This window comes from Ailuropoda melanoleuca, chromosome X (genome assembly GCF_002007445.2).
Source record: "Ailuropoda melanoleuca isolate Jingjing chromosome X, ASM200744v2, whole genome shotgun sequence".
In the NCBI taxonomy this organism is placed as follows: domain Eukaryota; kingdom Metazoa; phylum Chordata; class Mammalia; order Carnivora; family Ursidae; genus Ailuropoda; species Ailuropoda melanoleuca.
The window spans coordinates 15,607,841-15,623,453 of record NC_048238.1 but is presented as its reverse complement, the minus strand read 5'-3'; the positions used below and the strand labels follow the sequence as shown (position 1 = coordinate 15,623,453).

The window sequence follows — 15,613 nt, the reverse complement described above, 5'->3', positions numbered from 1 at the left end:
AAATAACATGTTTGGCTGTTTTGTTTTGTTTCTCTCAAATGACCTCCTTTCATTTCAGATGCCTATCCCCCTAACCACTGTATTCTTTTTTGTTTTGTTTTGTCTTTAACTCCTTACTCCTACTTGGAACCTTCTTCTTCAGACATTTTCTTTTCTTGGGGATTCCTTTGTGGACCCATTTCTTCTTGCGAATCCGATTGTTTTTTAGGAGCTTTCAGAAATGGGTACAGATTTTTGAAGTCACTTGGTGCAGTGAAATCTGGGGAAGGAAAGCAGTCATTTCCAGAGAACTCTTTGGGATTTGGTTTCACTCTTCCTCTTTCCTTCTTTCTCCCTGGACTGGCTTTCCTGTCTCTAACAGCTCTTCTTATGCTTGGGAATGGACTATTAAATGTTCTCTCTCTCTCTTTTAATACATTTGGGTTGTTTTTTTTATTTTTAAGATTTTATATATTCATTTGAGAGAGAGCAAGCACAAGCAGGGGGAGCCGCAGGCAGAGGGAGGGGGCAAAGCAGACCCCCACTGAGCAGGGAGCCCAATGCAGGGCTCCATCCCAGGACCCTGGGATCATGACCTGAGCTGGAGGCAGTTGCTTAACTGACTGAGCCACCTAGGTGTCCCTGAATGTTCTCCTTTTTACCTAAAGTGCTCTGCCCCGTGCAGCTTCCAAAGGCTCCTCCCAACCAGATTTCTGCTCCCAACTCTCTTCTACACAGAACTTTTTAAACCACTACTGACTTACACTTCCTGTTTCCTTTGAGACTCAAAAATATTGGTTATTTCTGGGACTTCACTGGTATAAACAATAGAAACCTTGTAACCAATGCAAGTATTTATTGCAATTAATATAAATTATAATGATCCTATTATAATTTAAATGGTAAATAGCAGCTTAGTTATTATGTTAAATGTCGGTACGTTGTTATTATTATGGATAAGGTTAAAATATCTGAGCAGGGTCACCCAGCTAGTAAATGGCCAAGCTGGGACCTGAAACAGGAGTTGGCATGGTGTGATGACAAAAGCAAGGAAGGGCACAGAATATTGGTGGGTGGTTCGCTTTTCTTAGTACCTCACTTTTTATTTTTTAAAGATTTTATTTATTTATTTAAAGAGAGAGAGAGAGAGAGCATAGAGGGAGAGGGAGAAGCAGTTTCCCTGCTGAGCAGAGAGCCCCACGTGGGGCTCGATCCCAGGACCCTGAGATGAGAACCTGAGCCGAAGGCAGACGTTTAACCTACTGAGCCACCCAGGGGCCCCTTAGTACCTCACTTCTAATCAAATATGATCTTCCGATGCTACAAACCATGTACTTCCACCCCATCCCTGTCCCCATCCCCCAGTGTCAATCACCATCTTGAGGATGCTTTTAAGGAGAGTCTCCTATTTTTCTCTTCTACAAATTGATGGAATTATTCCACAGCAATACATACCAGACCAAATCAATTTTAAAAAGTTTTTTTTGAGTCCTGCTGTGGGTGGAGTTGGATGCTACTGGGCTTGGGGTGAGGTGGAGACCGAGTCTATATAGGCGAGGATATTGTGTTCCGGTGCCTTGGTTTTTGTTTTTTTAGGCTAAGTTGAGTCTCATGGACCATGAAGAGAAAGTTAAAAAAAAGTCACTATTTATTTGGCTATACCAATGGATCTAAGTATATGGTGGTTGTAAGTTCTCGAGGGCAGGGAAGATATCTGTCTTGTTTATTGTAGTGTCATAAGTCCCAAGCGTAGTGCCTTGCATGTAGTAGAACCTCAACACAGTTTTGTAAATTAGATGAATGAGTGTAGGAAATAATTCCTAATCTATTTACATTTAGACCAGAGTGTACTGTAAACTTGTCTTATAATTCTGCTTGCAATAATAGGTAACACTTTTTGACCCTACTAAGACCTTCATTGTAGTACTTCATTTCATTTCTACAGAGCCCTGTGAGTAGATTCTATCATGGCCTCCAATTTTTAGATGCAGAATTGAGGTCCAGAGAGCTTAAGGAACAGATGACGGTTACACTGTAAGCAGTGGAGGCTGGGTTCGAAGGCAGGCCTATGGCTCTACCAAGCACGCTCTTGTTCAACATATTTACCATGCATTGGGAAAGGAGCCTAAAGAATGAGGGGACACATGAAGCAGGCTTTCGCTTTGCCTTGGGTATTCACACATTGGGTAATCAAGAGGCTGGGCGATTGCAGGTAGGACAGTAGAGGAGTTTGGACATGAATGAGGGAGTTGGAAAATATCAGACCTTTCACAGAGTTTTGTGAGTATTTGTTTACTTTAAGTGCACAATTTATTTCTAATCTTGCATATATGATACTGATTCGCTTGTTTTATTGAATAAAGCTCCCCCCTGCATTAGAAAGCACTTAATGCTTATTAAGGAAATCATTTTGCACTGCAAAGACCAAACAAATCATGTTCTTCCATTTGCTTCTAGAGACATGAAAACTTCATATTATCATCATGCTGGATGGTTCGCCATTGACCTGACTTTGTGCTATGACAAATGATACACAAAGCCGCCATTTTGGAGTTCATATGAAGCACTTACCACTTAACCCAGTTTCTGTTGTTGTTAGGACATGGGCTTTTTTGGGCATATGAGATGTCGTTTCTCTTACTACAGCATTGCTGGCTTTAGTTCTTGGTGACTTCATTTTCAAAAAATTTTGTTGCTGAAGTTCGGAATGGTTCCTTTTGTCCTATATTTATTCAGATTACCCCAGTTTACAAGGTCTGATATTGCTGCTAGACATTTCTGTGAGCGTCCCAGAGACTTCTGTGAAGAGTCTCATTTGATTTATAAAATGGGTAAAAATGTGAGGTTTTCCTTGTCAGGTTTTGGCAACAGGGTTATCCTAGCCTGGTAAAAATGAGTTAGGCCTGTGCTCTCTTTCTCTGTTCTTGGAGTTTTTGTGAGATTGGAATTCTTGTTTTTAAAATATTTGATAGAATCACCAGTGAAAACATCGGGGACTGGACTTTATCTTTGGGAAAATTTTTGAGACTTTTAATGATTGTACATCTATTCATGTTTACAATTTCTTCTTGATTCCTTTTTGGTTAAGTTTAATGTTTTGCAAAGGGATTTGCCCATTTCTTTTATTTTCTTTATTTATTTGACAGAGAGAGACACAGCCAGTGAGAGAGGGAACACAAGCAGGGGGAGTGGGAGAGGAAGAAGCAGGCTCCCAGTGGAGGAACCCGATGTGGGGCTCGATCCCAGGACCCTGGGATCACGTCCTGGGCCAAAGGCAGATGCTTAATGACTGAGCCACCCAGGCGCCCCATGGGATTTGCCCATTTCTATCTAGATTTTCAAAATTATTGAATAAAGTTATCCCTAAGGTCCTTTTATCTTGTATATTTATAGCATTTTCAGTTATGCTGCTTTTTAAATTCTTTCCATTGGTTGTTTGCTGATACTCGCTCTCTTTTCCTCCCCCTTTCCTCACCCTCCTCCCCTCCTCTTAATTTTGCCAGAATTGTCTCTCTAAAGAACGACCTTGGCTGTGTTAATAACTTTTATTTTATGTCTTTTTTTCTATATCACTATTTTATGCTTTTGTTTTTATTATTTCCTTTTTTTTTTTAAAGATTTTATTTATTATTTATTCGACAGAGATAGAGACAGCCAGCGAGAGAGGGAACACAAGCAGGGGGAGTGGGAGAGGAACCAGCGAGAGAATAGCAGAGGAGCCTGATGTGGGGCTCGATCCCATAACACCGGGATCACGCCCTGAGCTGAAGGCAGACGCTTAATGACTGCGCCACCCAGGCGCCCCCCCTTTTTATTTATTTATTTTAAAGATTTTATTTATCTTGAGAGAGAGACAGAGAGAGTGGGTAGGTTGGGTAGGGGCAGAGACAGAGAGACAATCTCAAGCACACTCCCTGCTGAGCGGGGCTCCATCTTACCACCCTGAGATTATGACCTGAGCTGAAATCAAGAGTCCAATGCTTAACCAACTGAGCCACCCAGGCACCCCTAAAAGATTTTATTTTTACCTAATCTCTACACCCAACGTGGGGCTCAAACCCACAACTCCAAGATGGCTTCGTTTTCATAAATACTCTCAAGTGGAGTGGAGGGTTTACACGTGGTCTTTGAGTCAGGTTGGTTAAATGTGTCATTCAAATATTCTATATCCTTAGTGACGTTCCTATTTGAATTTTACCAGTTGATGATAGAGATGTTAATTTGTCATCTTCCTATTGAATCAAACCTTTTATGAATGAACCATTTTATTTATAGGTAATGCTTTTTACTTTAAAGTATAATTTGTCTGATACTAGTATAAACATATTTTCTTTTGATTAGTATTGGCATTACATATCTTTCCCATCCTTTTATTTTCGAACTTGTTGTGTATGTTCTAGTTGTGTCCTTTTATTTTTTTTTATTTTTATTTTTTAAAGATTTTATTTATTTATTTGAGAGAGAGAGAGAGACAGCCAGCGATAGAGGGAACACAAGCAGGGGGAGTGGGAGAGGAAGAAGCAGGCTCATAGCAGAGGAGCCTGATGTGGGGCTCGATCCCATAACGCCGGGATCACGCCCTGAGCCGAAGGCAGACGCTTAACCACTGTGCCACCCAGGCGCCCCTAGTTGTGTCCTTTTAAATAGCATATTCGGATTTTGTTATTTTTTTCCCAGTCTGATGATTGTTGCCTTTTCATTGAATCGGTTAGTCCATTTATATTTAATGAATCATTGATTCATGTGTGTGTTCACATTTACCATCTTCTATTTTTCCTAATCATTTTTTGTTTCTTTTGCTCCCTTTTAGAGCCTTCTTTCAAATTGACTGAATATTCTAACCCCCCCCTCCACTTGTTAGGAAGTTTTATACCCCACTTCTATTTTTCAGTAGCTACTATAAAAATCACAACGTCTACCCAACTTTTCATTGTCTTAAGATAATCCATACCTTAGCCTCCTCTAAGATAATATAAGGACCTTGGAAGACTTTAATTTCTTAATTTCATTTTTTCATCTCCTAATTGAGATATATATATATATATATATGATCTCCTATATTATATAATGTATATGTAAATAATATAGTTGTCATTTTTATGCTATTATGTTTCACGTATCCCTGCAAGATATTATTAATAATGTTTTATATAGTCAGCATTCATTTGTTATGCTAAGTGAAGTAAGTCAATCAGAGAAAGACAATTATCATATGGTTTAACTCGTGAAATTTAAGAAACAAAGGATCATAGAGGAACAGAGGGAAAAATAAAAGAAGATGAAATCAGAGAAGGAGACAAACACTAAGAGGCTATTAATTATAGGAAACAAACTGAGGGTTGCTGGAGGGGAGGTGGGTGGAGGGATGGGGTAACTGGGTGATGGCCATTAAGGAGGGCACGTGTTGTAATGAGCACTGGGTGTTACATGCAACTGATGAATCACTGAACTCTACATCTGAAACTAATGATATACTATATGTTAATTAATTGAATTTAAATAAGATAATTTTTTAAAAAAAGCATTCCTTTGGAAATACCAGTATCTAGTGCCACTCTTAGCTCTGGGCAACTGGGGCCTCTGGCCTGTGTCTCGTGCTTTAGAGGTCCCCCTCTCTGACCTTTCCCTATTCATAGCCCTCTGTAAGCATGAGAAGTTTGTGACACAAAGAAATGATGCCCACCTGGAACCTGCCTTACTCTGCCCCCAACCCTTGCTCCTAGATCTTGCTCTGGGACCCAGGGACCCTGCAATTCCCTATACAGTCATTGTGTGCCTATTTCCAGGACCTAAGCAGGCCTCTTTCCCCCCAGGCTGCGTGTGTCATGCTGCAGGTGTCCATACCGTTAGACCTAAGCGATGACCAAGGGGTAGCTGCTTGCAGGGAGAGAGGGGGATTTGGATATACAGGCTGGGTGTCCACATACATGTGCACAAAACTCTTGTATTTTGAGATGGAACCTTAGTGGAAGGATAAGGGCAAATTTTACCTCCTTTTATTATTATTTTTATTTAAAAACATTTTTTTAAGTAAGCTCTGTGCCCAGTGTGGAGTTTGAACTCACAACCCCAAGATCAAGAGTCACATGCTCTACTTACTGACTGAGCCAGCCAGGCATCCCTGGACCTCCTTTTAAACTCTTAACCTGTAGGTTAGGAATGGGCCTCGTCACATACCACTTTTTTTGTTCTTCATTCTTTGTTGCATCTCAGATCTTGCATCTTTTGCCTGAGTACATCTTTTAGGATTTGCTTCAGGGAGGATTTGCAGGTAGTGAACAATATCAGTTTTTGTTTGTCTCTCTTCTGGCTTCCATTGTTGCTTAGGAGAAGATAGCTGTCAGTCTATCACATGCTCCTTTGAAGGTTAACTGTCTTGTATTCTGTGGCTACTTTTAAGGTTTTCTCTTTGTCTTTGGTTTTCTTCAATTTCATTATTTTGTGTCTAGGTGTGGATTTCCTTTTATTTATCATAGAAATTCTTTAGGCTTCTTGAATCTGTGGATAGATTCAAACTGGTTTTCACCAGTTTGGGGTCGTTCAGTTATTATCACTTCAAACCTTGACTCTTTCCTCCTTTTTGAAATTTTTTTTTTAAAGATTTTATTTATTGGGTTGCCTGGGTCACTCAGTCGGTTGAGCATCTGCCTTCAGCTCATTCATGATCTGAGGTTCCTGGGATCAAACCCCACATCAGGCTCTCTGCTCAGTGGGAAGTCTGCTTCTCCCTCTTTCTCTGCTCGTGCTCTCTCATTTGCTCACTCTCTTTTTTTAAAAGATGTTATTTATTTATGAGAGAGAGAGAGAGAGAGAGCACGTGCACAAGCAGGGGGAGTGGCAGGCAGAGGGAGAAGCAGGCTCCTCGCTGAGCAAGGAGCCTGATGTGGGACTCGATCCCAGGACTCTGGCATCATGACCGGAGCTGAAGGCAGACGCTTAACTGACTGAGCCACTCAGGTGTCCCTCCTTTTTGAATTTTAAGTGTATGTTAGACCTTGTGTTTTTTTCTCCATGTCTCTGAACTTTTCTTTTGTATTTCGTATCTGGAGCTTAGGTTTACTTCATTAGGCCCATAACCTCAGGCAGACGTGGTTCCTTTGTTTATATTACCTCCCTGAGTTCCTGCTTTCACTTCACCTTTGGCCTGGTGCTTCTTTTCTATCTTGTCAGCTTTTTGATATGTTTAAGAAAATGCTCTTAATATTTCATTTTTAATTTTTGATTGTCTTCAGCAGAAGGTTTGTTCTAAATAACCAAACCCAACATATTCTTGGAACACTGAAGAAATTTTTTTTTCTGAGGTATTTGCTGTATCAGGGTCTTTTAGTAGAGTTCAAATAAAATTTAATTATGCTTTTAGTAACGGTTTCTGGATCCTTTTTTCAGAGTAGTTAAACACATGACCAGAGACTCTGGGGGGAAAAAAAAGCAACCTTGAGTTTCTTTGACTTCTTTGACAGTTGAATGATCCAAGTCAATTGCTTTATTTGCACTGAGAACCTCTTTAGTACCTCCCTTTTAAATTTCTCCTTGTGCAAGTCTGGTTAACCAACACTTATGACTCAATGTAAATATCTCAAAGGCATAAAGTTTTCTAGGAGACTTAGGGAACAATTACCACACCCCTTGTTACTTCAGTCAAAAATATTCATCATTGCATATATCACAGCCACCATGTTATAATCAAATTATGCCATTTAATCAGAGGTAATAGAGAATAACCCCTACCCAGACCTGCCCTAAAGTGGTATTAAGCTATTGCCCCCCCTTTTAAATCTTATTCTTTAATTATTCTATATTTAGATGAAGATAAATTTATCATTTATTGCCATTCAAGGTTGCACTGATGACATATGTGTCTTTAAAAATATAAGTGATAGTATATTTAAAGAAATTGGAGAGATCTAGAACAATTTCTTGGAGGGTTACAAGCAGGGCCATGGCCTACAGTCATGTTGCTTATGCACCGTACAGCCCCAGGGGTTGCCATTTATATCAGAGTCCGCAACCTGGGTTCTTGGGCTCAGGACCATGATGAAGCTTGGAAAATCTTCTATGAGTGGTTGTCTAGCCTCAAGGTCTAGATTTCACTATTTAAATGCTAGCAGATAGTTGTCTTTGCAATTGATGTGATCTTACCAGCCAACCTCAGCACCTTGAAAATTTGGTAAGAATCAGTGGCTGTTTAAATTATCTTTCTTGATGACCTGGAGGGCATTGAGCTAACCCAACTTAACCCTGGAAAGTGAAGAAAAGTTCCAGCTCAAAAAGATAGAAATGATGTCATGTATAATGAATAAGGCTTCAACAAAATCCACAGATTTCCCTCTTTGATCAGTAATCCTAGGACTTTATAGCTTAGCGTGATGTCCTCTAGCTTATACAGAAGGCAATAGGAACTGCATTATTTTATTTTATTTATTTATTTATTTTTAAAGATTTTATTTATTTATTTGACAGAGAGAGAGACAGCCAGCGAGAGAGGGAACACAAGCAGGGGGAGTGGGAGAAGAAGAAGCAGGCTCCTAGCGGAGGAGCCTGATGTGGGGCTCGATCCCACAACGCCGGGATCACGCCCTGAGCCGAAGGCAGACGCTTAAATGCTGTGCCACCCAGGCGCCCCGGAACTGCATTATTTTAAATACCGTAAAACTGCTCCTATTAGGAACTGTATATTCCGTCTTGAGGAAAGATACTTCAGGCTCGATAACCGAAAGCAGTCTTTTCGGAGGCGGCTGGTCTGTAGTAAGTCCTTCTTGATCCATACTCTCTTTCCGAGATGATTGCTGGCATCACCCTTCATTCCGGCCTTTCCTGCTCTCATTTGGGAGTTGAGTACAAGCTCCTCAGTGAAAAGGTGTGGCTTATTTTGATCAGCGGTCCAAGTTCCAGCATATAATAACCAGTCACTGTGTACCATGACTAATTTAACTTTGACCATATCTTTTTTTTTTTTTTAAAGATTTTTCATTTATTTATTTGACAGAGAGAGAGACAGCCAGCGAGAGAGGGAACACAAGCAGGGGGAGTGGGAGAGGAAGAAGCAGGCTCCCAGCGGAGGAGCCTGATGCGGGGCTCGATCCCAGGACTCTGGGATCACGCCCTGATCCAAAGGCAGACGCTTAACGACTGAGCCACTGAGGCGCCCCAACTTTGACCATATCTTATATACCACTCAGGAGGTCCTGCCCTAGGAGTTGGCAAAGCTCAAGAATGAGTTTGCAGAAATTTTGAAATTATATAATATATAATATGTATATAATATATAATAAACATTTTGAGTTCGTTGATTCATTTCACCTGATGGCCTCAGAAGTTTACTTCCTAGAAGACACATTCTCAGGCCAGCACTGTGGCCTGGTAGAAAGAGTAGGAGTCCCACCAAACAGCCAAATGACCATGACCCATCTCCTAGAGCATGTCGGACCTCTTCCTTCATCTGTAGAATGAGGGTTTGAGGGTAGGTGAATTCTGAGTTCCTTTCCAAAAATAAACTGCTCTGATACTCTTTCCGGAACTGAAATTAGATACTTAAACAGTAAATCTTCTAAGTTAGTTCTACAAATTCCAGGAAGCGTTGAACCAAGGCATTTGTATAGGAGAGAGGTTTTCCTTTTGTAGAGGTTTGGTTCACTAAATACAGATGTAAAAAAAAAAAAATAGCAGTGCTTTTGGAGGGGGAACTGAGTTCAGAAATAAAAAATAGATTGATTTTTAAACTTTTAAATGAAACTTTTTGTGACATATGCCTTAGTATACAATTCAGTGAGTTTCAGGAACCGAACACACCCACGTAACCAGCACACAGAATGTTACCTGTACCTCAGAAACCCCTTCGTGTCCACTTCTAATTATTACACCCACACCCCCCCTTCCAAGGATAACCACTCTCCCTATGCCTTGCTCCATCGATTGGTTTTACCTGCTTTTGTACCTCATATGAATGGAATTCTGTACAATATGCATTCTTTCATGTCTGGCTCCTTTATCTAACTTTACGTCTCTGAGATTCATCAATATTGTTGTGTGTAGCTGTAGCAGATGCTTACATTTTCCTCCAGAGAGACATTGCTACATCTTTGCATTCTGGTTGGAGTGACTCATTTGGAAGGGTCAACAATATGCCATTGTGAACAGAGAGGATAAAAGTGAAGAGGAGCGCCAAACCAGAGGCATTTGACAACTTATTAACATAGTGTATTATTAATACATAATATAGTTTATTGATTTAAAAAATGTAAATCTTTTTTGGAAGGAGAAGGACTCACCTCCTGCCGAAGACATTATCACACCATGTCCAAGGAGAGAATTCCCTCCCTGGTACTGGTGATGGCTGTTAAGTTACAGGATCCTTAAAGATTGCCAGCTTTTCCTTGAGGCTGAGAAACTGTGTTTTATCCCCATCTTTCTGTGCCCTCATCCCTGCAATCCCCACACTGTTTTACCCTGCACTTGCTGGGTGCAAAATAGGTATCTGTCGACTGTGAACGAGTGAAGAGTACAGCAGGCATTTATAGTGGGTTCACAGGGCTTACTCACCATGGCAATGATATTTGGTTGATGCTGTTGTCACCGTTTGCTAGATGGGGAGTCCCGGCCATTGGAAATATCTTGTCCGAAGTCACTCGGACATTGCATGGCAGAGCCGGAACCTTGCAACTTCTGCTCGTCCGTCTCCATGGCCATGCATGCACACTCTATCGTTCTGAGGCTGGCCGAAGCTGCAGTGGTGGCCGGGCTCAGGGGTGCTCTGTGGTCCGGAGTTCTGCCAGCTGAGAACATCCAGGCTGGTCTGGCCTGGCCGCTTGCCCTGGGGCCATGTAGAGCGAGCCTGCTCAGTGGGCTCTCACTTGCCCATGCTTGTGCCCGAGCCCGTGGGCAGGTTGGGCTTTCCCGGCTGGCTTCTTCCGCCCTCGGCGCCCCGTGCCCGCCGCCGCCACCACCGTTGCTGGTGCTGACTGCCGGTCATGGCGTTCGATCGGCCAGCTCCTCCACTGTGAGAGGAACAGTCTTAGGTTTGGCGATTCTGTGTGCCAGGCTCCCCTCTCAATAGCTTTTTTTTAAATTGCCCCTCGATAAATATTTGTTGAATGAATGAATCCATGAACGGTAAATGAGGCTTTTAAACTCAGTTTTGATATGAACTTTGCTTTTTTAAAAAAACGTTGACTCTGTCCTCCTGATTAGTAAAGATGCAAGCAACGATAATGGACTTGTATGTAATAAAGAGGAAATCCTTTTACAGTAGAACATTTATAGGATTCTCCAACTCTTCTGATTCTTAGCATAGTTTTTAACCAGCCTTTATATAGTGGTAATAATTATAGATGCAGCGCTTTGTGTTTTTAATTTCTCCTCTTGATATTTTGCATGTATTGATGTTTTCCATAAATTCACAGGGACCACCTTGCTTATCTTTTTAAAAAAATTAATTTTAAGTGAAGCATAGTTGACATACAATATTACATTAGTTTCAGGTGTACAGCAAAGCAATTCAACAATTCTGCACTTTACAAAATGCTCACCATGGTAAGCGTAGTTACCATCGGACGTCATACAAATTTATTACGGTATTACTGACTGTATTTTTTATGCTGTATTTTTCATCCCTGTGACTTATTTATTTTATAACTGGAAGTTTGTCCCTCTTAATCCCCTTCACTTATTTTGCCTGTCTCCTCTGGCAACCACTAGCTTGTTCTCTGTATTTGTGAGTCTGTTTCTTTTTTTTTTTTTAATGATTTTTAATGTAATATGATATCCCACTGGGTGGTCCTCCAATATTAAACAGAGGTTTTGCTTTTAGTAGCCAGTGCCCCATCTGGCATTGCCAGTTGTCTGGAACCAGAGTAAGTTAAAGGAAGCAGGATTGCAGGTTGCCTTCGTTAAGTAACTGACCTCTTGGGTATTGCTCTCTTGTGATTATGGGATGCTATGATGATATGTTTCCCTCTTATTTTATTCCAGGATGTTTTTCTCTGGCAGGCAGTGTGGCCATGTTGGCAGACCTGAAGAACTTTTACTGATGTTCAAGATATTTCTTATCATCATTTGTCTTCATGTTGTTCTGGTTACATCCTTGGAAGGTAAGGTGCCTGGGTTTTGCTTTGTTTTGTTTTTCATTTTTTCCCCTGTTTTATCTCTGTGTATGTATGTTTATTTAGGTTTTTTGTTTTTTGTTTTTTTTTACTGTAAAATAAACATAACAAAGCTTACCATTTTAACCATTGAACCACTGGCATTAAATAGATTCCCAATTTTTGCAACCATCACCACTATCCATTTTTAGGACATTTTCATCATCTCAAATAGAAACTCTGTACATGTTAAACAGTAGCTCCCCATTCCCTTTTCCCCCCAGTCCTTGGTACCCTCTTTGCTTTCTGTCTTTATTCCAGGTACCTCATATAAGTGGAATCATTCAATATTTGTCCTTTTGTGTCTGGCTTCTTTCACTTACCATGTTTCCAAGGTTCATCCACGTTATAGGATGTATCAGCATTTCATTCCTTTTTAAGGCTGAATAATACTCCATTGTATGTGTAGACCACATTTTGTTTATCCATTCAGTGTTGATAGACATTTGGGGGTATTCCCACCTTTTGACTGTTGTAAACGATCCTGCTATGGATATTGGTGCACAAGTACAAGTTCGAGTCCTTGCTTTCAGTTCTTTTGGGTACATATACCTGGGAGTGGAATTGATTGCTAGATCATATGGTGATTCTGTGGTTAACTTCTTGAGGATCTGCCACACTGTTTCCCATAGTGGAGGCACCATTTTGCATCCTACCAGCAGGGCACAAGAATTCCAGTTTCTCTCTGTCCTCACGGACACGTCTCATTTTCCGTTGTTTTGGTAATGGGTGTGAAATGCTACCTCATCGTGGTTTTGATTTGCATTTCCTTGGTGATTAGTGAAGTGGAGCATCTTTAATGGGCTTATTGGACATAATGTCTGTCTTTTTTTAGAGAAACGTCTACTCAGACCTTTGACCCATTTTTGAATTGTGTTGTTTGGCTGTTTTTGTTGTTGTTGAGTTTAAGAGTTCTTTATATATTCTGGATATTAAATCCTTTACCAGATAATACGATTTGCAAATATTTTCTCCAATTCTGTGTTGTCTTTTCATTCTCTTAATAGTGTGCTTTGACGCACCAAGGTTTTTTATTTTTGATGAAGTCCATTTTATCTGTTTTTACTTTTTTGCCTGTGCTTTTGCTGTCTTATCCAGAAACCATTGCCAAGTCTGATGTCATGAAGATTTCTCCTACATTTTCTTCAAAGAGTTTTAGAGTTTTAGCTCTTGTGGTCAGGTGCTTTGGTCCATTTTGAGTTCATTTTTGTATATGGTGTGAGGTAAGGGCCCAGCATCATTCTTTTGCATGTGGGCATCCACTTTTCACAGCGCTATTTGTTGAAAAGACTGTCCTCTTCCCATTGAATGGTCTTGGCACCTTTGTCAGAAATCAATTGACCACATATGTGAGGGTCTATTTCTGGTATTTATTTGTTTCTTAAAGTATCCACTTGAAGACACTTCTGCATTGAAACGTTAAGGGAGGTAGAGAATCAGTCAAATGAAGCAGCATGGTTTTCAGAAGAGAGGATCTTTAGAATGAAATACAAAGAAAAGTTATCTAAGGAAGGCAACAAAAAGGCCAGAAATCCTAGCTGCAACATCTGTAGGTACAACTGCCAAGAAAATACAGTGCTATGCAAATGGAAAGAATCCTCACCAGGAATGTTATTTAAGAAGAATTATTAAGGATACACAGAGAAATACCTTTCTTACCTGGAGGAGAGTGGCAGGATCAAGGAATCTTCCTTGGATAAAGCAAATATCTACTAGCAGCAAACAATGACATGTAAACAAAACAGATGCACAACACACATACGCCAACTAAACAGAAAACTTCCCAACAGGCTAAAGCACAATTGACAATTCTTCAAAAAGCAGGCCCTTAGGCATGTCAGGAAGCCACAATACTTTACAAAAAGAAATGGTAAGAGCTAACCATATACTGACTGCTTACGATGGGTCGGGTCCCTCCATGATTTACACATATTCACTTTCTTAAGCTTCTCAACCACATCTGTGAAGGAGAGGTCCTAATGTTAGCCCCGTTTGCCAGATCAAGAAACTGAGTCTCAGATAAGTAAGTTGTTAAGGAAGTGGCTGACTGGAATTTGTTGCCAGCTCCGAATTTTGTGGTCATAACCAGAAAACCAGAGTTTGCAAACTCTGAAAACATCAGTTCTCAAAATATCAGGATCCCCTGGAGGACTTGTTAAAACACAGATTTCTGGGTCCCTCCCCCAGAGGTTTTGATTCAGTAGGTATAGGGCCAGAGCTAAGAATGGACGTTTCTAACAAGCTCCCAGGTGATGTTGATGTGATCCGTTCAGACTATACTTTGAGGACCACTGCCTGCACAACTGACAGAAGACAGAAGTAGGTAGAGAAAATGCCTCCAGATAAATATCCTGGGCTACAGATTGTGCTGTGGCACTGTGATGTTCCTGTAAACTGTGCCCACACGTCATCTTCTCGGGGCATTAAAACATCACTGTGGGATCGGCAGAGCAGAAATCAAATGTCCCCACTCTACTGATGAGTAAATGTCCCCAGGGATGTGATTGGTTGGGAAGTGGTGGAGCCAGACTAGATACTAGATCTTCAGTCTCACGTTTCATTGCTTTTTCCACCACAGGGTAGATGAGGAAGGAAAGTGAAACATAAGGGGAAAAAAGTCGTCAAAATGAAAGCAGCTTGGTAGGAATAAGTCTTTTTGAAAAAAGTATATTTTAAAGTGATTAAAATGGAGCAGGTAAACAAGAAAGCGCGTGAATGCCAATGGCTCCTATGTCTCTCTGCGAATGATCTGTGCCTATATGACCATGCGCGGCCTGTCCTTGGAACAAGCCCGAAGTGCCAGGTTACCACTCCACAATAGTGAGGGGTGAGAGTTGGCGTTGACCTATGCCAGCTTCCCCGTCCCTTGGTGAGATGACGCTGAGCTGTGTTCTACACACCTTGTAGATTGTTGGATTGTGCCCCAGTTGCCCCCAGTAGTAATCTGCTCATTAATGTACCCATTATCGGCTTTACTCCCTTCCCTATCTTACTTCCTTACTCCCTCCCTCTGCTTTCTGGGATCTCCCCACTTGGAACTGCACGAATGGTCCAAGGTCCGTTCAAGTATTGCTCCCTTTATAAAACCTGCCCTGATCTCTTCAGAAGAATTAAATCCCTCTCCCCAGTGCTTCTTTTTCTCTTTATTCATATCTTTTTATACTTGTCCCCTTCTATCACAGCGTTAGGTACTTCCTTTGCATCACGAGTCCTTTCAGCGCATTGTCAGTGCCAGGTGAGAAGGGAGAGGGAGGGTTTGGTGAGGTAGATGGGAAACTAATGGGAGGAAACGTAATGGGGGCTGGGGACTTGCTCTGGGCCAGGCCCTGCTAGGTGCTTTATGTATATCATCTCATTTAATCTTAAAAAAAATTCATCAAGATAGATACTTTTAGTCTCAGTTTACAGATGAAGAAACTGAGTGTCAAAGAGATTAAGTCATTTGTGCAGAGTCTCACAGCTCAGACGATTCCCCGTTGGGATCTGTAGCTTGTGCT

At 41.0% G+C, this 15,613-nt stretch overlaps 1 protein-coding gene across 3 annotated transcripts in view; it reads left to right on the top strand.

The window, feature by feature from the left end:
• ADGRG2 (adhesion G protein-coupled receptor G2) overlaps positions 1–15,613 on the top strand; it is a 127,868-nt gene that overhangs the window by 42,926 nt on the left and 69,329 nt on the right. For all 3 annotated transcript variants that reach the window (XM_002913936.4, XM_034649722.1, XM_034649721.1), the window contains exon 3: positions 11,947–12,065. In XM_002913936.4, the coding sequence (XP_002913982.1) occupies positions 11,948–12,065 (118 nt within the window). In that variant the 5' untranslated portion in view covers position 11,947. The remainder of the gene's footprint in view (positions 1–11,946; positions 12,066–15,613) is intronic.